This window comes from Acanthochromis polyacanthus, chromosome 19 (genome assembly GCF_021347895.1).
Source record: "Acanthochromis polyacanthus isolate Apoly-LR-REF ecotype Palm Island chromosome 19, KAUST_Apoly_ChrSc, whole genome shotgun sequence".
Taxonomy (NCBI): Eukaryota; Metazoa; Chordata; class Actinopteri; family Pomacentridae; genus Acanthochromis; species Acanthochromis polyacanthus.
Window position 1 is genome coordinate 18,670,626 of NC_067131.1, and position 26,692 is coordinate 18,697,317.

The window sequence follows — 26,692 nt, forward strand, 5'->3', positions numbered from 1 at the left end:
CAGCCAACTCGCCAGACCTAAAGCCCACTGAGAATCTATAGGGTATCACAAGAGGAAAATGAGGGACACCAGACCCAAAAACAAAGAGCTGACAGCAAGCATCAAGGAAATCTGGGCTTCCATAACTCCCAGGCAATGCCTCAGGCTGACTGCCATGGTGCATCGAGGCAGTGATTAAGGCAAAGGGATTCCCAACCAGGGCTGCACAGTGGAGTAGTGGTTAGGACTTTTGCCTTGTAGCAAGAAGATCCCTGGTTCAAATCCCAGGGTGGGCCTGGGATCTTTCTGCATGGAGTTTGCACGTTCTCCCTGTGCATGTGTGGGTTCTCTGGCTTCCTCCAACAGTCCAAAAATATGCTGAGGTTAATTGGTTACTCTAAATTGCCCGTAGGTGTGAGTGTGATTGTGTGTCTGTATATGAAGCCCTGAGACAGACTGGCGACCTGTCCAGGGTGTCCCCTGCCTTTGCCCGAGTCAGCTGAGATAGGCTCTAACACCCCCTGCGACCCTAGTGTGGATAAAGCTGTGCATAGAGGATGGATGGATTCCGAATCAAGTATTGAAGATTGACATCGCTTTGAAAGTACCATATTTTGATTGATTTGATGCGATCCTAATTTTTTTTTTTTCTGCAAACCTGAGAAGAAAATTGTGATTTCTTCACAGTATTCTAATTTTTTGAATTCCTGTTTTTGTGGGTTTTATGAACTGGAAGCCCAAATTATGTAAAAATAAATAAGTACTTGAAATCATTAAATTGTGTGTCCTGAATCTGTAAAATATTAAAGTTTAACTTTCTGAATGGAATTATGGAAATAAATTTTTCCATGACATTCTAATTTTTTTGGAAAGGGTCTGTAGTTGCAGGTGGAGGTTGTAGTAACTCTGGTGCCTGACAGATGCTGCAGTCTAGTGGTGGAAATGGCAAAATGCACATTATTAAAAGTAGGGTACAATTTCTGTATCTACATAAATGAAGACGGAAGTCTTTACTAAATTTCAAACTACATGCTGCAAAGTATCTGACTGAACAACTTACTGATGAAAGATGCTCAACAGAATCAAAACTACAAATCCCAGCTGCCATAGGTGAGTAACTGAGGCAAACATTTACATTTCAAACACCAAACAACCATATATTTATTGATGATTTTATTTTTAAAAATTTCTTCAAATACAAGATGGAAAATTTAACTACATTGCTTATACTTTGTGGATCCAACAGCTTGTTGAGTGAACTGCTTCCATTTTATAGGGAATATTGTTTTCCTGGTCAAGGCCATCCCAAATCCTCCGCATACTGAGTTAATAGTTTATTCTGTACCACTGTGAAGTCTTAACATTACCAATGTGAGTCCTCTCTTGGTCGAATTGATATTTAGTTTTTGTTCACACTGTGAGCAAAGAGTTGCTGTCTGGTAATTTAGAGAGTGTTGTTAGTGTTGCTGATGCATAGTGGTGGATTGTACGTGTACCTAATAAACCAACCCTGTGTAGGTTGATTGTAGCACTATAATCACAGGAGAAAGACAGTGAGTTGGTCTTGTGCAAACTTTAAAAAAAAAGGCAACAGAAGACACAATCTCTCCCAGACACCTACAGAAGATCTCATCGGAAACAGGGCACAAGAACAGTTAGTGAGGCGGTTTGAGACTGCGCTTTCCAGCACTGATGTTAAACAACCTTAGAATGCAAGCAAAAGATTACAGAAAACATCTGGAAACACCTTTGAACTGACAACTGGTTTTGCTCAGATTGTGGGGGGGAGGAAGGGGAAAGATCGTATACAACATATTCACCCAACTGTCAGTGAATTTGATAGCTGTGGTGCAGCATGATGAACTTAAATACAGAGGAAAATAGTGAATACTTTCTATATATCAGTTGAATAATGTTCTTTGACTTCTTACAAAACAAATAGGGGTAAAAAGCACCAAACAAATCATGCATGCTCAATGTAATATCTGTCCAGTAAAACTTGTATAAGGTTTGTAAAAATGTATAAATCAGAAGGAATGGAAATAATTTCAGCAGCTTTAGAATTAAAACCCTGGTTGGTGGGGAAAAATAAAGAGGCTGTGAAGCACTTGGAAAACCTGTGGTTGTCTCCTCTTGAACCTTCAAGGAATTTTAAAGAAGACCTGAGGCATCCCAAATGTTGCATTCCTCTTCACCTTGCTTTGCTCCACCTGTTTTCTCTGTCCTCACCACACTGTTGTGGAAGATCCACACCCCCTGATTTGAAATGAGGGACAGGAGTTCAGGAGCAGTCCTGATCAGACACCATTCGTGTTGGTCCCCTCCCCGTTCTCCTCCAGATCTCCTTCTCCCTCCATCCCTCTAAGACTGAAGTGCATGTGGAAGCTTTGAGCTGGACATCTAGCGCTTTGCTTTGGCTTCTTCAGCTTCTTTTTCTGATTAAAAAAATGAAATGAAAGAGGAAAGTGTAAAGCTTTGAGTTTCAAAATGGTTAAAACATCCATAAAATTCCACCAAACACCATTAGACATTACCAAGCAGAGCAGCGAATGAATGATGCCAACAAGGCAAATCCTGACTCTCTTGTTCTTCACTTCTTCTCTTAACCTACTGAACCCCAAAAATAAACCAATGTCATGATATTTAATCATTTTCAACTTCATATTCTTCCACATATTTAAAAATACGCCAAAACTAAACCATTTATTTTAGCCAGATTCTTCAGCTAATAAAAAATGATGTACTCCACTGCAGAAATGCTAAGTCATCAGTGACTAAGCTGCAACCCAAAGCCACTTGAGTAAAATTCAGGGGCTTTTCAGCTGAACTGTGATTAACTCCAGGCTGTACTCAGTGAAACATCTATACTATGACAAGTCACCATTTTCCCCAGTATTGATAACATCTGTGGATACTTGGAAAAATGCTGTATACTTTAATTCAAGGTTTTCAGTTTGCACAAAAGTAAATCAGAAAAGTTATTCAACTTAGATTTTTCTTCTTTTTTTAAGATTAATGGCATTCTAACTGTTAAATTACACAAAAGACATTTTTGACCACTCTCTGCTTCTAGCTATAGTCGTGCCTTTTAGACAGAAGTTCAGAACTTCATTTTGCAGTGAAAAATGAGCTCAGAGTGAGAAAATGTGACAAAAAGCCAGAAACATCTAGAAGCTAATTGGGGTTCAGCGTAATTAAAACATGCACTTTCCAGCCTCACTTGTCAGCCCATATACAAACAAATCTTAACCATCAAACCCTTAGACTAAACAAAATTATGTTGTTTAGTATTTTTTTCTGTTTGAGCTCCACTAACTGGTGACCCAAAGTGCCACTATGGTATAGTACATTACTTGTCAAGAACTACGTTGAAACAATCAGATGAAACCAGAAATGACATCTGCTGTTGTGTCCTCGTGTGTTTTTATCTACTACAAATATTAAAATTCTAATTGACAACAAAATGCGTAAAAACTGCACTTATACACAAGGTTCCCTGTTGTGTGTTCTTACCTTTCCTGAGTTCATCTCTCTTCTTAGCAGCTTCCTCCCTCTGTTTCTTGATGATGGCCAGTCTGGCCAGGTCAGCCCTGGCCTGTTCAGTTTTACCCTCAAGGTGAAGCTTCATGTAGCGTTCCTTTGATTTCTGCTTCTCTATTTCCTCTCTGACAGAGATAAAGTGAATCTTAGTCCCCACAGGAAAAAACATAATAAACCAAAGACTGAGACAAAATATAGTTTTAGAATCCAAACAAACAAAAAAAGACAAATACAAACATCCCTCTCCTGCATGACACTCACCTCTCTCTGCGAGACAGCTCTCTGGGAGCACTGACGTCTAATTCCGTTACCTTCTTGCTCTTCTGAGACACACGGTTGGGATTCTCAATTTGTATGAGCCCCTCCACTCCACTCCTCTTCCTGGACTAATCACAGAAAAACACTTCTATAAAGACAACTTCTCAGCAAAGGACTTGCACAAAACACTATCATAACTAAAACAGCTGCCATTGCTGTATGTCACCATGTCATTTGACAACTGACTGAATGTCAATACCACTATATTTATTACTGCTACAATGAACAATGCTTTTAACAATCAATCTTAGAAAAGTGGGGACATTCAGAGAATCCCTATTTAGCGTATACAAAGAGAAGTAACAATTCAATAGAAGCTACAATAATAAGAAATACTGAAACTCTGTTCTTCCTCACTTTTGTTTTCATACAGAACTAATTTGCTCCAAATGATGATTTATCAAACAGCTTTTCTGTACTATACACCTAGGTGACCTCACTCACGTCAGACTCCTCCTCACTGCTGCTGTCCTCATCTGACTCCGCAGAGCTTTCTTTCTCTGCACCAGGATTTTCCTCCTGTTAAAAAATACAAAACAATTTGATTACTACATTTTATTTGAAGTCAACCACATTTTTTTGGCCACAGTTGTCCCTCTCTCACCAGCTCTTTCTGGGCTTTCATCTGTCGATCAATCTCCTCAGGGTTGCTGAACTGCTTACTTCGGCCCTTGTGGCCCTTTTTCCCTGCAAGGCAATTTCAAAATTGTCAGTGGCAAATAAACTGCATTGAGCCGTTTGGTAAGTTTTTTTCCTCTTTACAAGCAAGCTGCAAAGTTGAAATTACAGGCAGAGGTCGCACAGAAGAGACAACAAGTATTCCCTGTCAAATGACTTAATACAGCAGAGCTTAAGTAAACATGGCCTGGATAGAGCTTTATTCTGAAACTGACAAGACTGGACTAGACACTAATGGTTTCTCACATTAGACGTACGGGACTAAAGATGTCAGTCTGCGGTATGAACAGGGCAGAGTGTGTGTCACACTGACGTTTATAAAGGGCCAGCTCCCTACACCGGCAAATGTCACGGCCAGTCAGTGTCATAAGCAAAAACAACCCCAAACTCAGCAGCTGGAAACTTTAACAACCATTATATGAAGGTATCTGTTGGTACCAACAACCTCCTTCTATCAGGAGTTCATTAAAGTGATAAGAAATACATTAAAGGGAGCCGGCGCGGTCTCCTGTGCACATGGCTTTAGCGGCGGAAGAAAAATAACCAATGATTGTGATAATTCAGTTTCATACACTGAAAGTACCACCTGGCTGGTAGCTGTTTCGTGTGAAGAAATTAATAAATGACCATTAGTACATCTGTAGTGTATTTCCTGAACCGCAGATACCCGCATAATGACACTCTGCTAACCACTTAGCATGCTAACAGCTAATCATGTGAGAGCTCAACGGGAATTCAAGCTAACTAAGCTAACAACTCGCTAGCTAGAACTAGCTCGGTAAAAAAAAACTGATATGTGACGTTAATTTTACTTATAACACTTACCACCACGCGGCATTATTAAAAGTGAGGTTTATTCAGACAGAGTCCACTACAATGTCGCTGAATAATATGACAGCTCACGGGTAAAGCCGGAGATTTAAAGTGCTAGAAGAAAAGGCTAGAAACTACTTCGTCTCTCCCGCTGCTCAACAAACGCCTGCATTCACTTGCCGCAAGGTGCGCATGCGCATTTAGGAGCGTTAACCCAATCACTGCACTGCGCATTTGAGTGACATGTGAATCCACCAATGAGAGACAGAAACTGAAACTAATTCATAAAAGGCCAGATTTCCATTAACAGGAACGTAGGTTCATTTCCTAATACAGATTATAATATGTACCCATGTCCAATGGGAAAATAATCCGTGTATATGTAAAACAAGCAGCATTACTACTCATACTCTAAATATAAGTCCGAACAGTGAACACAGCCTTATTCTGCCCTTTTGTGTCCATTTGTAATGTGTAATAATTTAAAAAATAGTATTAATTCAATAGGTGGTTAAAATAATTTTCTAAAAATTTAATAATAAGACAATAAAAAACAACAACTTTACAAGGGAAATTTCAAACTGAATTTTACTGAGGAATAACTATAAAAGCAGTGCATCACAATACTGGTAAAGCTACTATTTCTGATTCACAATAGTGATCCAGAAGGAGAGAAAAACACATTTATTTCCCATGGTATGGTTTTTCCCCCACACTGACATTATATGATCATGATGTAGTCGTATAGACTATATAACACATCTGCCTCAATTGTGTCAAGCTGGAGGAAAATAGTGAACAAAGCCTTTCTCTTTTCCTGTCAGCAGTTTCTTTGTCATTCTTCATTTGTTACAATGAAAGAAAGTATTGATCCAAAGGGCGATTCCGGTAATTTTCAAAAAAATAAATGTTAAAATAAGAAAAACAACTGTTTCGTTGCAATTAAATTTACTTTTAATCTACAAAAAGAATACAATATGAAAGTTTACAAAGGAGAATGCCAGCTGGTACATGTCAAACATATGTACAAAGAGTAGAAAACTGGCTGTGAATTCAACAAAGATCTTCACAGCTGACTCAGATTTATGGTGAAATCATGAACAAATGCAGGAAAGAATAAATATAGGAAGTCACTAAATCTGATTAGCTAAAATGTCCAACACAAGAAGTCCTCATTGTGAGAAAAAGTATGAGCTCACTATTTCATCCTGTAACCTCTTTTTTTTTACATCAACAAAGTTCACATGATCTGTAAACGTAAGATCAGTTCATTCCATTTTATGAACATTTATTTGGATGTAGGGATCAGAATAGCCTGTCACTTTTTCCTTCGATGTTGAGTCTTTATATCTTCCACTTCTTTCTCCATCAGATGGTATTCTACTGTGGTCTCAGTCAACTTGAAGGAAGAGAAGAAATATTGTTATTTAACTGCTTTGGTGACTAACCAAATTACATAACCAACATAATTATGATACTGTAACCAACATTTCGTAACGAAGCTAAGCAGAGACCTGGTCTAAACCTGCTGCAAGCACAGTTATACAGCCTGAGAACAATAGTAACTATTGGCCCTCTAACACATAACAAGCACAGGTTTCTTCAAGATAACTGCAGTAGTTTGAGAGGGTTGTTTTCCTGCTTCAGCATCTCAAATTGAGTGTGCTTGGTTGTCCGTGTCTTTGTGTTGGCCCTGTAATGGACAGGTGACCTGCCCAAGGTGTAAACTGCCTTTTTTTTTCTATGTAAGTTGGGGTAGGCTCCAGCCCCTATACAACCCTCCACAGGATAAAGCAGTTCTAGATAATAGGTAGATTACTGGAATGTAAAGATACAATGACAGCTGCTCAGGTCTCACCATGTCAAGGAGAACTTCAATCTTCAGTTTTAAGAGGTTATTCTCCTCCTCCAACTGGACATTTCTTTTCTTGAGCCGCTGCACCTCCCTACCAGACGCATTTCCACCAGATTCTGATAAAAAAAAAAACAAGAAAAAAAAAGTACTGTGCAGGCCAATCTGGACCAAATGACAATCCTGCGGCTATGACAACAGACACAACTGCATACGTTGCATTTAGGAATATTAAAGTCATTACCTGTTATCCATTGTCCATCTTCAAATTTCCAACTCTGACCTCCAATGTTCATCATAGGAGGCCCATACTCAAGACCCAGCTCTATTTCTCTTGTTGAACGATCCAGCTATAAAAGAATAGAAGTTAAATAGAACAGTCTGATTGTGCACTGGATGAATAATAGCCCACAGGATGTTATTCTGTGACCTCTGCACAATTTAATATATCCCAAAACATGTTGTAAAACTAATTTGTTTATCCTGTAAGTACAGTACAGAAAATAAGTGAGTACACTCCTGTGTAATATCACTTAAATATAAAAAATACACTTTAGATATACTTCATCAACAATATAGACCCTAAGTAGGAACTCAACGCAAGAAAAGTCAAAACCCCTTTTATATTTTGTGTTCTTCAGAGATTATATCCTTGAGCTGCTCGTTGCAATAGAGGTGCAGTGCATTTTTTTCTTCATTAAAAAATCTTGAAAGTCCAAGCTTCTGTCTAGGTTCTTAGGTTCTGCAAACTGAGAATCATCTTCTCAGCCAGTATTTTGTTATATCCTCACGCATGAATGGTGCCATCTATAAATGTCATCTCCCCGACATCTCATCACGCTCCTAACTTTGTGCTTCACTGTCAGGACTAAGCATTCACTGTGGTAGTCCTGGCCAGGTTTAAACCAAACATGCTGGACAAATGCCAAATTTATATGGGTCTCATCTGACAAAATATTATCCTGCCAACATTAATCAGGCTATATTCTGTGTTCTTTAGCAAAGTTTAGTCTTGCAGTTTTGTGTCACAGATAAAGCAAGGTGTTTTAACACTATCCATAGCGGTTAATGTAATGCAATGTCCATCACAGGTGTCTGTGCTTTCATACAAAATCCACATTTCCCCTAATAATCCTGGTGCAAAGTCTGAAACACTTGCCTTGACCTCCTAAATACTGCTGCAACTGTGATAGCACTAGTTTTTGGTTGGTCACTGATCTTTCTGTATCTTTTTCCAATAGTCTCATTTCTACTTTGAGGCCTGTGTTTTTGAAAGTTTTTTTTTATTATTATTCATAAGAGGAAACAGTCTACTGCTAAATTTATTTAACAGTGTTTCTAATAATGCAATTCCTATAAGATGATACAAATACAAGTGAGATTCTTAACTCACCGTGTGAAGGCTGGACAGAGATGCAGATTTGCGAGGAGGCGTCTTCTTCGGACTGAATGTGTTTCCAAAGAGTGGCATTTTCAGTGATTTCTTAAGGTCCTGAATTAGAAATAACACACGAATGGTCATTAGCATTTTTAAAACGATGCTGGCTATCAGTCAGGCAGCTACAGTCTGTGTTTACTGTTGCTAACGGTACATCACCGAGCTAATCTTAAGTGGCTACCACTCGCTTGCTATGTGAATTACCTGACATTTAATTGAAACTGTCGAGTGCTTCCCAGATAGGTTAGTCGTTGTTGTCTCACTGAAAATACAAGGCTACATATTTACCTCCATACAGTCTATTTATTTAAGCTCCTATGGTGGTGGTCGAGCTTCTTTTCTTTCCAAACATGCTTGCTACTGCGCATGCGTGCAAGTTCCATTCGTCCAAAATGGACACATCTGTGTCATGTTACATGAATTATCTACAAACTCGCTAACAAAAAAATCTAATATGAACAATTAAAATACATGTAAAAATCAAACCAGAGCTTCAATTCTCTATTTGAGACACTGTTTGCACTTTTAACACTTTCTCTCACATTTGGGCTACATAAATACCCCTGTTTTAAAATGATGATCGAACCGTCCACGAAAAGCAACCGCATTACCATGGTGATTTCTCCAAGCATTGCAGTACAGTTAATGGAACACGGAACAGTGTTTATTACTATTACATATTAGTGAGAAATACTTGCGAAATTGTGCTATTAAAACCGACTTAACTGAATTTGTAATGCAAAATGCAAAGCTTTCTGGCAAAACTGATATAAAAAAGAGTGACTCCGCCCATTTGACAGGCAGCCCCAGTGGCCTAATGGATAAGGCACTGGCCTCCTAAGCCAGGGATTGTGGGTTCGAGTCCCATCTGGGGTGGTTGCTTTTTCCGTTGCAAAGCTGGTTAGCGCGTGTATCCTGGCGATGAATTAAGTCTTCGAAGAATCTTAAAAGAAGCTAAAGAATTGAAACGAATGATCGTTCTGGTACAGCGCACAACGTAGCCGTTGCCTTTAATGCAAGTAACTACAAAGAGAACATTTATTAACTGAAACAGATGAAAGGCAGACAGTCACAGGACTTCACCAGCTGACATGGAGAAACAAAGCGTCAACCTGTGCGTACTGCTGAGCACCTTGGCTGTATCGATGCAATCCATGGATGTGTTGAGGAGAACGAGTGTGAAGATGCAAACTCACCGTGAGTAATGTTACTTTGGGGTCTGGATCCATCCAGCACAACTGAACCTGCTGAAAAAGAAAAAAAAAATCCCTTAACATTGTATGATAACATTTTTTGGCAGGTAAAGGATATGATTTCTCCTATATGTGTGTTAAGTTTTATATAATGCATTTTTTTCTTGCTCTATTTTGTTCGATTTTAAAGAGATCTCTATGTTTTTCTTTATAATTTGTCAATTTTGTTGTATTTTACACCCAACAAAATAGAAAAATGAAATACGTAGTTTTATTAGTTTATTACTTTAGATATTTTTGATTGACTATACTTGCTTTTTATTTGACTTGCAAAAATAATGCCTTTTGGAAATTTTCTTTATCTACTTTAGTGTTTAATAAACATCAAAAAGTCATGTTCCTCATATGTGAAAACCTATTCAGCACTAAAGCACATTCGGATTTTAATATTTTCATAATTTTTTTAGTTTTTCTTTTTTTTAATAATGGCACATCTTGATTGAAATATTTACCTTGAAACACAACATCAATATTTTATATAGTAAAGCAATTATCTGTTTTTAAACAGCTCTGTGTTGCTTTATGTCAGTTAATATGCATATGCTTTTTATATGTGCAGCTTTGCCTATCAAACAAACCAGATTTGTTTTTAAACAGTAGATTTTACTTCAATATAAATATATTATATATATTCAATCTAAACCCCTGGGCTTATCTTTAAATATTAAAGTTAATTTGATAGCAACCAATTGAGCAACACATACATTTTTTTTTTTTTACAAATGCTACATTTTCCATCAATTAATTCTATTGGCGTCATGACATTGTCTTACATAATCAGTGTTATCTAACCTCAACCCCCTTACCCTGTCCATCCTCCTTCAATGGTAGAGCTCCAAGAGGCCACCGTGCACTGGGATGCTGCCCAGAAAAGTGTGATCCTGAAGGAGGGTGTGATGGAGACCGAGGGGGGAGCCTACGGTTACTTCAATGACTCTTTGCTCCTCTCTGGATGGGGGATCCTGGAGATCAGTGCAGGTTATGGTGCAATAGAACAGGAAGATGAGACCACCTTCTTCCTGGCTGGTTATCTGGAGGGTTTCCTCACTGCTGGGTGAGCGGCTCAGGTCCTGTAGTGTAATCGCAAATAACACTGAAGTCTTTGAGCTGAAAGAGTTAGTTAGTTGTTATATTCATCGTTTTGCGTAGATCGTAAGACAAAACAAAATACCTATCAACCACTTGAGGAAGACATGCACACATATGTATTCATGCAAATATCTAATCTGTCAATTGTATAGCTGCAGACTTAGATCGGGATCTTCAGTTCATTTCCATTTTAAACATGAGAACCAAAATTGGACAGCTGAGGACTGGAAAACATAACTTAGCCTTGGTTTCTGCTGAAGCACACAGATGGTCGAGCCAGAATTTGGCGTCAATCGGTCGAATCAATCAAAGCAACCTGTCTTGTGCCACCACTGCTGTTGGTGATGTAGCGATTTCTTGGCACATTTTGGCCCCTAAAACCAACCAATAGTGGTTTGAATGCCACAGCGGGATTTAATATTAATGCTGATGAAATCCAGTCCTAGCATGGCTGCTTGTCAGATTGTCATTACAAAGTGATTTCATGAGCCTAATGGTGGACTTCAATGGCCTCCCCAGTTATCAGATCTCAATCTGACTGAACATCTCTATGACGTGGTTGAGATGGAGACTGGCAGCGTGAATATGCAGCTGACAATTCTGTAGAAATGATGGGATGAAATCATGTCAGCATGGATCAGAATCTCAAAGGAATGCTGATAACATCTCACAGCTGTTGTGAGAAACAATGTGATGCCTCTGTAAGATGCTGCGTTCACTGCCAACTGGGAACTTGAAATTTCTAGACTGACTCTGAAAAATCCAAGTAAATGCCAGGTTGGATTTCCTGCTTGGTTAAATTCCTTAACCTTGTTTTAAAAATCATTCACCAGAATAGCAGCCTATACTGTAAATACTACATAAGTACAGTTTGTCCTCTTTTAATGAGTTCATTAGTGTATGAAATATTCAGCAACATACCCTTTGTACTTTTTTTGCTCTTTTGTTTCTTTAATTAAGTGAACCATATGTCTGTTAACAAGGGTTTTTAATTGATCGCAGAAAAGTAACAAAGAAAACCAAGAAGTATCTTTTTTGTGTATCAAAAGGTTGAAAAGGATAAATCCAGAAGTTTGACGTCCGAGGTGCATCAAATGGAGTATTAGTATCATGTTCCAGATAACATTTTGACATGCCACAATACATTTTTTTTTAAAAAGGAATGATGGCTGAATTGTTATGGCTCCCTGCCACACTGTTGCATGTTAGAGGAACATTTAAGTAGAACAGAGCCAAGTACAATGGGGTAGAACTCCAGTGTCCAGATGTGCAAAGCTGATAGAGACCTACAGTATCTACACAGGCTTAAAGCTGTAATTGCGGCTAAAGGTGCATCTAATAAATACTGACTTGAAGGAGATGAATTCTTATGCAATCAGGTATTTTACAGTTTGCATTTTTGAATTAATTGGCGTTACTTTTAAGAGATCTGTTTTCACTTTGATATGAAGTCGTCTTTTTTAAAATAAGGGTAAAGTACTTATTATAGGCACTATAAATGCAAAGAAATGTTAGCTTTATTCATTTATTTACAGATGAGTGCTTCACTTGCTGTTCTTTTTCCAATTTTTATTTTGTATTTAAAACTAAGATATATTTTCTGAAAATTAGTTTATATCACAGAGTTGGATTAAGGAATAGGATTATATTGAAATTGGATTTCTGATATCACTAACTGTAACTGGAACACGTGTGCTATATTTACATGGGGGAAAGGAAATGAAGTGGTTTAATCCTCCTGTTCTTTATTTAATCCTCTGCAGACAGATGTTCAGCCATTACTCCAACATGTACCCTCAGCTGATAAAGGACGAGAAGGTTCTGAATCCCTTGAAAAGCTTTCTGAGGTACAGTTATAATTATATAAAAGCACATTCATGGCTAAAGATAAGATGAATGTCATGAATATTGAGAGAAATTGGTCTCATACTGGCTTTTCTCTCAATATATCAGCAGTTTATCTCCTCAGCTGCACAGAACAAATCTGTCGAACTTGCTATGATGGAAAGAATTTCATTTTTGTGAGCCATCCCCTCCTGGACACACTCTGTTTGAACTGGTCCCTTCGGACAGAAGTTTTAGGACAATAAAAGTTTAGAATAACAGACTGAAAAAAATGTTTTATTAAAAAAAAAACTATAACAGCATTTAACCCTGCCAAAACTTGGAATGTAGAAATGTCTTGCATGCTTGGTATGTTGTGTTTCCTTTTATGATTTGTTGCTGCTCTCTTTAAATAATCTTTTTTTTTAAATTGCCTTATGAGCAATTTTCTTTTTCTTCTATTCTTCTTCCATTGTATGGTAAAGATGCTTTTTCGTAACCTTGCCAGCAAGTAGATTTCTCGCGATATTTGTGAGTTCACAAATCTCTCAAGAAACCATCTTGCTCCGCTCCCGCATTCACTGTTCGTACAGCACCAAGTTGGCACGGGCCAATCACGCAGCAGTATTCGTGTGTGGGGCGGGATATCCGGGTGTGAAGACGACACCAAGCACCAGTAGATCAAAACAAACACGGCAACGGAGGACAACGATCGTGTAGATGCTGCTATTAAGTCAGTTTTAGCTGAATCTCCTATTGCTTCTTTGAAGTAAGAACAACGAGAGGCGCTTTGCGCATTTCTGGATGGTAAAGATGCTTGTGCTTTTTTACCTACGGGTTTTGGTAAGAGTTTAATCTACCAATTGGCTCCACTCGTTGTGAAGATCCCGCGATTGGCTAAAAACAAACCTGTCAGAGGCGGGACATACTGTTGCATTGTCCAATCCGTGCCTCTTTCCTCCGAACGGATTTACATGGAGCGGTCCCAGATTGATATTGTGAAGTACTATCAAGTTCTACACAATTATTAATCTGGCTATTGCCAGGTTAGCTTTTTCGGCAGCTTGTTACCTTTCATGAAGATATTTTTAAATGCTTTAAAACATGCTAAAAACTATTATCAGAGTCACCAATGTTGTTTCAAAGTTTTCACACAAAAGTCCATACTAAAAGTGTAGATGATGATGATTTATTACTCTGTCAAGGAATGCGGAGTTATGTGAGGATCGGCATTGGTCTGTCTGTCTGTCTGTCTGTCTGTCTGTCTGTCTGTCTGTCTGTCTATCTGTCTGTTAGCAACATTAGTCAAAAAAAGGATCAATGGTTTTGGATGAAATTTACAGGGAAGGTCAGAAATGACACAAGGACCAAGTGATTAGATTTTGACAGTGATGAAGCTTATAGTCTGGATTTACAGATTAAACACATTAAACATTTCTGTATCATTGTGAGATAGCGACACAGCATCATTGCAACTATGACTACAAGTGAACACTACATCTGCTGCCTGCTTGCAATCAGATGATAGCGATCCTATACAAATCCACCACTGTAGACCACAAATTTTTTAAAGATTTCAACTGTCGGTAGTCATACAATGACTGAGCAGCCTTGGTGGAGTACTGCGGTCTCTGAGTGCTTTTCGTGTTCATCCTGTGATTGTTGTAGATACACATTTAGATGCACAGTAAACTCAGGGACCACATTACAGAAGCGAATAACCTCCCTTGTTTTAGCTTCCCTCCACTAGCTTCCTGTCCATTTTAGAAGTAATTTTAAGATTTTAGTGATTACTTTTAAAGCTTGCCAGGGCCTTGTCCCTGACTATATTTTAGACATGCTAACCCCGTACATCCCCTTGCACAGCCTTAGTCCTTGTGTGGGTCCCTCTTAGTCGTTCCAAAGTCGAGGCTTAACTCCAAGTGTGACTGGGCCTTCACCATCACGGCACCTCAGCTTTGGAGCGACCTGCCTGAGGAGAGAAGGCTTACCAAATCAGTAGATTCTTTTAAATCACTTCTTAAATTTCACTTTTATAGACTCCCCTCTCTGTAAAGTTCTCTTATATTTCTCTTTTCCCATTATTTTCTGCCTGTCAAAGGATTTTGTGAATGTTCTTCAGAAAAGTGCTATACAAAAAAATTATTATTATTATTATTATTACTTAGCTTCACAAAAATGTCCAAAGTGTATCTTTGCTCTGTGGATGATTCACAGCAAACAGGACCAGTGGGCCAGAGAGCAGGTCAAGCTGAGGAGAAACAACGACCCCTTGTGGAAACATCTGGGATTGATCCTGGCCCAGCTGGATGGACTCCATGCCGGAGCTGCACAGTGGGCCAAAAACAAACACAGAGAGGTGTGTGTCTGTTTGAGTGTGTGTTTGTGTTGGTAAGAGAGTTGTCTCAGTATCGTTTTATTTATCTCTTCCACTTGCTCGTTCCTTCCTGCCCCAGCCTCTGTCAGCGTTCGCCATCCAGCTCTTCAATGGTGTCGGTGACCTCCTGGACCTGGTCCCAGCTCTGACACCTCGCTCCAACTCCTCTGCAGGGGCCGGGGCCTTCAGAATGCCAGGAATGGGCCACTGCACTGCTCTCATAAAGGTTAGACCAAGCTCATTTGGCTGAAGCTGTGAGGAAGCACTTGGGAAACCTCAACACCAGGCCTAATTGCTTTTATCGTTGGCCTCTGAGTGTGTGCGTTTATGTGTGTGTGTGTGTGTGCGTGTGGGTGTGTCTGTGTGTGTGTGTGTGTGTGTGTGTGTTTCTTCTAAATGAGTCAATGAGTGTAAAAGGCCAGTGCGAGGAGGGATATTTCCTCTTCCACCTACGCCCATTCAGGGAACAAAGACAAAGTGCAAATAGAGGTGAGGACACTGAGTGATGTGGTGCAATCAGAAGACGTGCACTATTAAACTCAGTTTTTTCATCTTCTTTTACAATTTTTGCCAAAATTCAAGGGTGATTCTTTTCCTTTTTAGCTGCATAGATTCCATGACCAGTGAGAGAATTTCATTACTACCGGTATTAGAGAAAACCGACAAATGTCTCTCATTAAAACATATTTTTTCCCTCCTCTGTGTCCAAGGTGCTGCCAGGCTTTGAGAACCTGCTGCTGGGCCACTCCAGCTGGTATACTTATGCAGCCACCATGCGTATCTACAAACACTGGGACTTCAGGGTGTCCGACACACACTCTGCCACTGGAACGATGTCGTTCAGCAGCTATCCTGGTACACACAATCACAATATATCACTTTCTGCACACAACTGTAGGTAAGCTTTCTCTTTAAAGACACGCAGGCAAATTAAAGTCGGCAGAAGCGAGATTTGCAGCTCGAAGTCCAGAGTTTGTCAACCCACCGTGCAGCTTTCTTGTAAAATCCCCGAGCTGAGGTGAGCTGCTTGTCCTTAATCCACATTTTCATCAGGGAAAACATAAACACTGACATCCAGGACTTAACCCAAATCCTTAATGAACATTCTCCCCTCAACGTAATTCTTCTACTAAGCACACAGCTTAGTCCATATTAAGAAACCACTGAACCCACAGTGTGTTCACCCAAACATAGCTGTGATGAAATGCATTCTCTCACTGCCAAGTCAGGAGGCTGAGTAATTTTGTGACTAAAGATTTGTCAAGTGGTCCGGGCCGTAAAAATCCTCTTACAGGCTCCATTGCTATCAGAACACAAATGGTTTTAAGGTACTATTTTTAGAGGCCAGCAGGCCAAAGATACCACTTCACTGTATTAAAATGAAGAGGTGAAAAACACTGGTGCCAGTGGAGCTGATGTGAAGCTTCTGCAGCCCAGCTGCTTTCTCTCTGACGATCGCAAGCACAATGCAGTTATGAACTAATACTTTGTGTAGAAGAAGTTGTGGCAGTGAAAATGTTCTTTTTACCTGTGTTTTTCCCAGCAGCACCAGCAAAAGTAATATTAGAAGCAGCAGTACTTGTAGCAACAATATTAACCCTCTGAACCCCAAAGCACACTGGCAAGTTTAAAAGACATGTTATCCTTTTAAAAAATCTGCGACATTACTCAATTTATCGAAGCCAGAAACTGTAACAACAGACATTATAATAGGACTTAATATTTTTTATTGGTCCTAAAATTACTCATCTGTGACATGTCATTCCATCTGAAAACGTAACCAAAATCAAAGCTTGAAATTGTGATATTTCATCAAAATGTCTAATTAAAAATTTCCTCAAAATAAAATGTTTGCAGACTCTAGATTCTGTAAAATACAAAAAAAATCGCCATTTCTCAGTGCAGCCAGGAAGCCATTAGCGGACCACTAAAGCCCACCCGAAAAGTGAATTTTGACTGAGTGAATTTTTTGATTGAACTGCAGGCAGTGTTTACACAGAGCAGATACGAGAGAAGTGCAGAATGAATTGTTAAATAACGAACACTAACATACTTCCATATATTATTAACTTGACATTGCAAACTTGTTTGTGTGAGAATTTAAGTCCAATACTGGCTCTTCTTCACCACCAAACCCTGAAGGGCATGCCGTTTCTGGTCCTGTATGAACTGAATGGTGAACCTTGTTCACCTGCTAGTCACTAACTCCGCCTGGCTCTTTGGCCCAGATAATGTTCACTGCATCTTTAGAGCTTTTATTCTGAAAACAGCCTGAAGCTGCAGCTGAGACCAACACCATTAAAACTGATGACCAAGAACCTGCACTGTAAACTGCTGACCAGAAAACCAGAAACAATGAGCTGAAACATGCTTAAAAGCTTCTCGTAACTCTCTGTGAGTTCATCACTATCAGAGGTTGAAGAAGTACTTCGATCTCGTACCTAAGTGGAAATATACTAGTACCACAGTGTAGAAATACTCTGTCACAAGTAAAGTGCCACATTCTTTTTTTTCTTTTTTCTTTTGACTGAAATAAAAGCACATGACATGTATGCATTCGTGATGATTTTAGATAGATAGATAGATAGATAGATAGATAGATAGATAGATAGATAGATAGATAGATAGATAGGAAATGCTGTGGAGTAGTTTGTAAATTTCTTCACTGTGGATCAATTAAGTTTCATCTTTATCTATAATATTACTTCACATTTTCTGTTGATTTGATTAATTTGTATTATTAACCCTGTAAAACCCAAATATAGAAAAAAACTAGCAAAAATTATGCATATTTAATGATTTAAAAAATTCTATATACATGAAATCTGTGAAACCCAAATATCAAATAAAATTTTAAAAATAATATATATTTATTTATATATAAAATATAAATTATTAATTAAAAACATAAAGCTGATGTATTTTTGTGACAGTGAGGTTTACAGGGTTAATCTAGATATGCAAAATAACTAGTAACTAATACCATCAGGGCCGGACTGGGAAAGAAATTCAGGCCGGGAGATTTCCAATCAGTCAGGCCACTTCCGCCACCGCAAGGGTTGTGTCACGTGGGATAATGCACCAAAATTTTGTTTTTTTTCCTTCCAAAAATATGCCTTTTACAGTTATGTTATAGCAATTACAACACTACTAAACAGACAGTAAGTCTATTAAACACAACCATAACAACAGCTCCATACAGTCCAGTACTTTTCTCTTCTGTAATCTCTTCACTACCCTCACCAATTTTTCCAATGTTTTCCTTTTCCTATTATTTATATAACATGTGGAATTAAAAAAATATATATTATTTTGTCAGCAAATCATTTAGATGTCAACTGGTCATAGCTAATAGTATATGCAAACGCCAATGTTCATTTTATAACTGAAAATTGTAAGTCAACTGCCTATCCTACCTGAAGAGGGGGTCTCAAATGTTTTCAGGCTTCCTGCAACCCACCTGACACCTGTGGAGCTTATTTGGGCCAGACATTTTTTTTATTATATTTTGGCCTTTGAAGTCTGCTGATGCATTTGTGAGAAGAACCGACCGTTTGTAAACTTACTTGAAGTAAAAGTGCTCCATAATCTCCGCTCCTTCCACTCTCTGGCCTCACTCTCATATCACCGCTCTGCAGTGCATGCTTCCCCGTTGTCGCTATGAAGGGGCGGGCCATAAAGCAACTAACCAATCATGGCACGTTTCTTCTAAAAAAAATGTCACTTTGACCAATCCCTATCCTTCTGATTTAGAGCTCAGAGCACGTGCTTTGCGTGAGTGACAGGAGGGTGGGCGTGTACTCTGTAAGGCTTCTAGCGCTGCTGTCTCTGGCCTGTCTGCCAAAAAGCCCATCAACTTTTTTTCATTGGCCTGTCCAGGCAGGCCAATAAGGAGGCAGGCCACCGGGAAAAGTCCCGCCTCTCCCGATTGCCAGTCCGGGCCTGAATACCACTGACACTTGTTATGTTACTTATGTGAGCTCAGGGTGGGAGGTGAAGATATGATCTCATCACAGCCCTGTTTACTTCTCCCACCATCTTTAAATGTTTACTCTTCAGTATTTGTCCACCCCTGATGGCCTTTTACCCCTGACCTCTCTATGACCCTCACCTCCTCCTCCAGGCTTCCTGATGTCTCTGGACGACTTCTACCTGCTTGGGAGTGGCCTGTTGATGACTCAGACCTCCATCGGTGTCTTCAACTCGTCTCTGTTCTCTCAGCTCAGCCCTCACAGCCTGTTGGCCTGGCAGAGAGTCCGTCTGGCCAACAGTCTGGCTCACAGTGGAGAGGAGTGGGCACAAGTTTTTACCAAATACAACTCAGGTGAGGTCACAGTTAAAACAAGTGGTTAAAAGGAAGCACTTTAAAAAGTACAAAAGTATGGGTTTTATGCATATTTTTACAGCCCTTTTAAGTTATTTTAAAAAGAAAAATATTAAGGTAGATATGTACATACAGATAGTAACCAGTAAAATCACAGACAAATGTCTTAAAAATGTCTTAAAAAACACAGAGAAAAGCTGTAAATAATGTCCACATCAAATATGTATATTTTTATTAATGGTAATTTGCATGTTTACAACTTTTGACCATAAAAAATAGACTTTTGAATTTTTTTACTGTTTTTAAATGATCAAAAATGATTTTTATTTGTACAGATATTTACTGTTATCTGAAAGAAAAACTATATGGGCATGGGAAAACATGCTGAAAATACAAAAATGCTATGTTGAAAAACTATAAAAATGCAAAATTTAAAAAAAAACTGAAAATATAAGTATATGTAAGTAGAAGTGTCGGTAAAATGCCTGGCGGCCATCTCTCAATTGGACAGAGACCTTCAAAAAATTCCTGGATCCAGACGGTGATTCGGATCACCTCCAAAATCTAATCGATTCTTACTTGTGCTCTTCCGGACATCCTGTAAAAAATTTGGTGAAAATCTGTGTATGACTTTTTGAGTTATGCTGTTAACAGACAAACAGACACACACACACACAGACAGACAAACGGCATGGCGGAGGTATGCGCTCTCCGAGTGCCTTTCTAGTTTTTAGCTGTTTTTAGTGTAAAACTGTATATTTTATGGAAAACATACAGTGAATATTTTTTTTACATTTATTACAGAGCAAGCTTATTAAAGTGAACCAAGACAAATTTCCATAGAGATTTTGCAGACTCTCAGACAGATCCTCCGTCTCATTACACAACTCTTGTGTGTGTTAATTGGGAAGCTGCTTTGATCTTTCACGTCACGTTGCTATGGGAGGGCAGAGGAGAGGAACAGGGTGTTCCTGAGACTGACAGTCCTCTCATCGCTCAGCAGACTCGCCTGTCATACTCACCGTTCTGCCAAAATGTTTAGGAGGCCTGTAGGCAGTCAACACAGGAGCCTTTACCCTTGCTTGTGTTTTCCTTTCATTTAGGAAGGGTTAGGTTAGATTCTTTTAGTCTGTGCAAGTAAGTAAGTCGTGAGCCAGAAGTTCACTGTGTTTCTTCCACGAGATTCAAACCCCTCGGGGCCATACAAGACTGTGCATGTTATCTTCCCTGTGCCAGTCATGAGCAGAAGCAACAAGAGTTCGACTGAGGCTGTGATTCTTACTGTTGGTCTTTTAGAAGAAACAAATCTGCTGTATCAATGGAATATGTCTGTTTTTATGAGATTATTTTGGGGCTTTTTCTGCCTTTATTGTAGAGATAGTTGAAGATAAACAGGAAGGGGGGAGGAGAGATGATATGGCAGCAAGAGGCCTGGGCTGGAACTGAGCTCAGGCTGCTGAGGTCAGGATTTAGCCTTGGTACATGAGGCCAGGTGAGCTACTGGGGTGCCCCCAAACCACATATGTTCTATTTTGTGTTTATGATGATGGAGCTGGATGCCAAGTTGAGGGATTATCATGTTATTACAGTTCATCCTGAGGAGGGGGTCAGTGATATCCGAATCAGATTTCTAAACTTCAGGGCAGTCCATCCAATATTTGTTAAGACATACTTAGAAGAACATTCTGTAGGAACCATGTATCTAAAGAAGTAAAACACCAGTGACAGGTGAAGTGAATTACAGTGATTATGTCCTTGCAGTGGTACATGTAAAGAGGTGGGACAAATTAGTTAGTAAGTGAGCAGTGACTTGTTAAAATTGAAATTTGGAGAAGGAAAACTAGACAGCATAACAATCTGAGTAACTTTTACAAGTGCAAAGTGACTAAACGATTGGGTCAGAGGATTTCCACAACAGGCTTTGTGGGGTGTTCTAGGTATACGCTTGTTAGTACCAACCAAGAGTGGTTCAAAGTGGAACAACTGATAAACCAGTGATGGGGTCATGAGCGTCCAAAGCTTCTAGATGCATGGTAACTTGCCACATTAGGGTCTGCATACCCACAGACCAAGCCCAATATCTATGCTGACTCCTGTCCACCACCAAAAATACTGATAAAATGCACCTGCACATCAGAACTAGACCAAGGTGGCCTGGTCTGGTGCATCATGTTTTTATTTTAAATCATGTGGACTGCTAGGTGAATGTGTGTTATTTACCCGGGGGAGAGATGATAGCAGAGTGCACTATGGGAAAATGAAAATCCAGTGGAGCAGTGTGAAGTCTGGACAATCGTCTGCCTGTAAACCTTGGATTTTATATCAGATGTTTCTTTGACTAAATACACCTCTTCATGGCTTAAGTAGTTCCCTTTTTCAGCAGGATATTAATCCCTACAAGACTAGAAACATGTTCAAGGATGCTTTTCGCAGCATGAAGGTAAATTCTAGGTGTTAGCATGGTATCCAAATTAATCAGATTTTGATCTAGTCGCACATCTGTGTTATGTGCTAGAAAAACAAGTCTCCGTGTTACAAGTTCCAGGATATAAAGTATCTTCCGTTCATGTTTTGGTGCCTGGTACCACAGTATTCCTTCAGATGTCTGTGGAGTTCAGATCAGGTCAGAGCAGTTTTAACAGAACAAAGGGGACCTACATAATATTAGGCAGGTAGTTTGAGTGTAGTGGCTGATCAGTGTAGCAACTCTGATCTGCCAGTGGAATCACTAGAAGAATAATCGCCAGGCTTCATCCTCTACATGTCTGTACAAAATAATCATGACCATCCATCCTGTAGTAGTTGAGATATTTCAGTCTGGGCCAAAGTGGTGGATCGGCCAACTGACATTGCCAACATAGAAGCCTTATTGTGAGTAGCTTGATTGATTTCCATGATTATATATTGCATAATTGTATTTTCTCGATTTGTTTTTTAACAACACATCTCCTTCTCTGTAACTTGCTCGGTCTAAATATTGGTTAATGTTCCAGTATGGTGAGTTTTGATAGTAATTCTTGCTTGCAAATGTAAAATGCAAAGGTACTGTAGCTCAGTAATGATAATGAAGACAGCAGATTGCTCACTGTAAGGGTTTCTGCACCTCAAACATCTGTCCAAGTGGAAGCAGAGCTCATCTACATTCTGTGCTTCAGGTACATATAACAGCCAGTACATGGTGGTGGACCTGAGCAGGATTTCTCTGCGTCACAGCATCAAGAATGGAGCTCTGACTGTTGTCGAGCAGATCCCAGGAAAAGTGATCCACTCTGATCAGACTCAGGCTTTACGCAGAGGTAAGACACCACCTTCCACAGTTTTTCAGTTTGGTCCAGAGTGGATGTTGAAGTGCCTGGATGGCCTCCATCTTCAATGTGTTGCATTTTCCAGGTTACTGGCCGTCATACAACATCCCATTTCATGTTGACATCTACAACCTGAGTGGGTACAGTGTGATGTGGAAGAGATACGGAGAAGACTTTTCCTACGATCTCTGTCCTCGAGCTAAAATCCTCCGCAGGGACCAGGCCAAGGTGTCCGACCTCAGCTCCCTCAAACTCCTAATGAGATACAACAGTAGGTGGAACGATACTTTTTAACAATACTTTTTTTATATCCTCTCCTTAACTTCAAGTACTTCAGAGATGTGACAGAAACACAAATAAATGAGGAGAATTTTAATATGTTCAGACTGTAAGCAGCTGGACTAAAAGTCACTCTGGTTTTGTTTCAGACTACAAAAGAGATCCATACTCCAAGGGCCATCCATGTAAGACCATCTGTTGCCGTAACGACCTGAGACCAAGGAGACCACGGCCAGGAGGCTGTTATGATACTAAGGTCAGAAGACATCAGGGACAGAATCAACCCCAAGACATGTGCTGTATTACAGTGGAAGGATACAGAGCACTGCTTTCACAAAATATTGTTTGTTTTTAATGTGTTTTTTTTAATGCTGTGGAAAGCTACACTTTTGGCTAATGAGTCACCACTTTCATACAAGTCTTTTATGTTCTCAAGTTTCTAAAATGCAGTTAAACCTGCATTGATAATTAATTTTCATAGCTTGTTTTGTTACCACTTTAGTCATTTCATCATTTAATTACATATATGAATTACACCCAGTCAGCCACATCATTAAAACCACTGACAGATTAAGTGAATAACACTGTATTCTGCTGGAAAATTCTGGGTCCTGACATTCATGCGGTGGCTACTTTGACACATAACGCTCATGTAAACACTGTTGCAGACCAAGCACACCTCTAATGACAATGACGCTCCCTGACTGCAGCACATTGGGTCCTGCTGGAGCCAAAAGTGTTGAACTTACCTCCAAACTCTCCAGACCTAGGTTTAATTAAGCATCAGTGGGATGCTTTGGCCAAGTCAAACCCATAGATGTCCCACCCAAAACCCACAAGACCCAAAGGATCTGTTGCCAATCTCCAGACACCACAGGTCACCTCCTGAGGTGTGGGGGGGTCTATGCAGTATTAGCTATGGTTTTAATGTTGCAGCTGATCAGTGTATATATTCATTGTTTAACAAGATTAAGAGCCTACAGCAATGCTAGCTGCTCTGAGAGCCTGAGTTTAGAAACAGTAGAACTAAATGCTAATATCAGTATGCTAGTATGCCTGCATGCAATAGTCATGTGTTAAGAACATTTTCATGAACTTGTACCTTATTAAATATTTTCCTGTTATGCTACTGTACACTTCTGCTCCACTATATTTTGGAGGCAAATGTTTTACTTTGTACTCCATTATATTCATTTTTAGCCTTTAGATACTGGTGAGTTTGCAGGACTAGGTTCTGAATATCAAATATACATGAAAAAACCAATAAATGATGATGGCTCATTATAGATCAAGCTTCCCAGCAGTATATAAAGTCATTAAAGTTATCTCCAGCTGAAAAACAAAGTTATGTCTGCATTTAAGGAATCTATAATTATAATCCAATTTTGTAAAATATATGTTTCTTAATGGACCATTCTGCATTATAAGTGCTTTTACTTTTCACACGTTAGGTATATTTCATTGCTAATACTTTTGTATTTTTACTTAAGTAAAATTTTTAATATAGGACCCTTGCTTGTCGCGGAATAGTTTTGATACTTTTACTTCAGTAAAGCACATAAAGACTTATTCTATCGCTGCTTAAACGGCAATGCGAACAAAACAGTGTTAAGCAGGTATAGTGTTTACAGTGTTAATTTTCTAGGTTTAATGTGTAACATTGTCAATTATGTATAACCACAACATAGCTACGGCTATAAAAATGTCATGAGTTTAGCAAGCATTTAGTAAGAACTAAAGTATCGTACACATATAAATTTCTCCCTGATGTTGATGCTAAATGAACAGCTAAAGCTAATCACAATTCCTCCTGAAGGGGCCGTGAATGTGTGCAGCATATTTCCTGACATTATACTATAAACCACAAATGTCACCTTCACGGTGGTGCTGAAGTAAAAGTCAAGTGATCAGTAAGAGTCTTTAGGATTCATCCACTGGGACATTTAGTGAATGCCAAGATATTTTACACACTGATTGGAAAAGTTTAACCCAGTGGCCTTTAAGGAAAAGTCGGGAAACCCTGAAATTCAAGAGTTTTCAGCCTCCATCAACAGTTAGTTTTTAGGATGTAAGACGAGTGCTTTCTTTACAGATTTTTTCCAGCCTGAAGGGAAAAAAGGAAGAAAATTGAAACTATTTGATTTAAGATTGCCTTGAAACTGCCACAGTTTGAGCCCTTCATACGCGAAATGACAATGTCAGGTTTTTTATTTGAGCTGTTCTAAATGACTCTCCATCTCTCCATCCCTCCTCATCTGTGCTTCATGGTGCAGGTGACGGACTACCAGATGGCTCTCCAGCTGGTCGCTGAGGCCATAAATGGTCCCACGACACAGGGGGGCCTGCGTCCGTTCTCATGGCAATCCTTCAACCTCACGACTCATCAGGGTCTCCCACACACCTACAGCTTTCCCTTCATCACCATGAGGCCCACACTGCATCAGCCCTGAGAGCACAGAGACGGAGGGTGGTGTCCATCCAGGGGGAACTGTCCTGTTGTCTGTTCAAATCAGGAATCCTAAAACATGCTGTCATAACACTGAACATCATATTGGTGCAAATGCTATCTCTGAACACTGTGTAAAATATTGGCAATACATATATGATACACATGTCTACAGTTGGTATTATTATTGTTGTTGATTTCATAGCTGATTGGTGCAAACTGCTCTGAGGTAGAAGGAAACCAAGTTGATTGTTTTCCATTAAACTATTTACTAATTGATTAGTATATCATTCTTAAAAGCATTTTGGAATCAATTTGCTTGTTTGTGCTGAACACCAGTCATTTGACTCAGTGGGATGCTCATTATGGAACAAGAGTTGTTCTTATTTCTCAGTATTCATAGAGGAGTGGCAGCATTATGACTTGTTTCCGATATGTAAAAGGTTCTCCAAAGGTTTGGATTTTAGCCACCAGGGAAATGCTGCTCATTTTTGTATTTATTCACGACTTTAAAGGTGTTATTGTTATTCAGTTCTATGCAGGCTTTACTCAGGTTTATGTAGTTTGGAGCTAAATTACCTGGCTAACTTTGCTTAAATGATAACAATAAAGTTTTCATATTTAAACATTCAGGTACATTTTGTCTTGTTAAGCTCTGAGAATAGTCCCTCAATTACTACAACATAGAGTTCCTTGGCTTTTTTTGCACAAGAAGAATATAGCGCAATCCGGAAAGGGAGCAACAGTTCCTTTCAAAATAAAACATTCAAATTCACGTTTCAGCTCCATGGATTAAATATATACACAAATTCAACTCCAAGATTTAACAGTTCTTGCACAATATTTTTTTTGTATGGCAATTCTGTTGTAATTTTTTTTTAGTTAAAAGATTATGATTCCTCAGTTGGAACACAACATTTTATAAAATTCTTTTTGGATTGTAATGTTGGGGCACTAACAAGCTGAAAGAGGGGGTGGTAGCACTAAGCATCTTCATATTCTTTCAGATTATACTGTACTTCTCAACATTTTTAAGATATGAAAACACAATAAAAATATTTTTGTCACATGGGACCTACAAGTTGCTGTGCTACACTATTTAAGGTTAACTTCAAGTTTTATTTTTTTATTTTTATTTCAATGTATCTTTTGCTTACATAGTATAATAAAGTAACTG

General features: G+C 39.1%; 3 protein-coding genes and 1 non-coding gene across 6 annotated transcripts; 2 read left to right on the plus strand and 2 right to left on the minus strand.

Moving 5' to 3' along the window:
* Positions 1-1,137: 1,137 nt before the first annotated feature.
* pdap1a (pdgfa associated protein 1a) lies at positions 1,138-5,523 on the minus strand. Of its 2 annotated transcripts, XR_007938074.1 has the most exons (7): positions 5,341-5,523; positions 4,442-4,524; positions 4,282-4,356; positions 3,781-3,905; positions 3,493-3,644; positions 2,514-2,589; positions 1,138-2,414 (listed from the first exon to the last, which is right to left on the minus strand). XR_007938074.1 is itself a non-coding variant. In XM_022214501.2 (6 exons), the coding sequence occupies exons 1-6, from the start codon at positions 5,351-5,353 to the stop codon at positions 2,380-2,382; spliced, it is 483 nt and encodes a 160-aa protein (XP_022070193.1). In that variant the 5' UTR covers positions 5,354-5,522; the 3' UTR covers positions 1,138-2,379. The 2 variants fall into 2 exon arrangements, 1 of the variants encoding a protein (XP_022070193.1); XM_022214501.2 differs by lacking the exon at positions 2,514-2,589 and having other exon boundaries at positions 5,341-5,522.
* Positions 5,524-5,898: 375 nt separating this feature from the next.
* cby1 (chibby homolog 1 (Drosophila)) lies at positions 5,899-8,999 on the minus strand. 2 transcript variants are annotated; one of them, XM_022214503.2, is made up of 5 exons: positions 8,907-8,999; positions 8,574-8,672; positions 7,425-7,530; positions 7,187-7,299; positions 5,899-6,727 (listed from the first exon to the last, which is right to left on the minus strand). In XM_022214503.2, the coding sequence occupies exons 1-5, from the start codon at positions 8,910-8,912 to the stop codon at positions 6,647-6,649; spliced, it is 405 nt and encodes a 134-aa protein (XP_022070195.1). In that variant the 5' UTR covers positions 8,913-8,999; the 3' UTR covers positions 5,899-6,646. The 2 variants fall into 2 exon arrangements, with proteins under 2 accessions (XP_022070195.1, XP_022070198.1); XM_022214506.2 differs by having other exon boundaries at positions 8,823-8,990.
* A 422-nt stretch (positions 9,000-9,421) lies between these two features.
* Positions 9,422-9,494, plus strand: trnar-ccu (transfer RNA arginine (anticodon CCU)). The gene has a single exon. It is a non-coding gene; the product is annotated as a tRNA-Arg (tRNA).
* plbd1b (phospholipase B domain containing 1b) lies at positions 9,450-26,290 on the plus strand. Its single transcript, XM_022214508.2, has 11 exons — positions 9,450-9,815; positions 10,703-10,925; positions 12,724-12,807; positions 15,002-15,143; positions 15,241-15,387; positions 15,872-16,016; positions 19,285-19,485; positions 22,641-22,781; positions 22,876-23,061; positions 23,219-23,325; positions 25,343-26,290. Exons 1-11 carry the CDS (start codon positions 9,710-9,712, stop codon positions 25,517-25,519), a joined length of 1,659 nt encoding a protein of 552 aa, XP_022070200.1. The 5' UTR covers positions 9,450-9,709; the 3' UTR covers positions 25,520-26,290.
* The last annotated feature ends 402 nt before the right edge of the window (positions 26,291-26,692 follow it).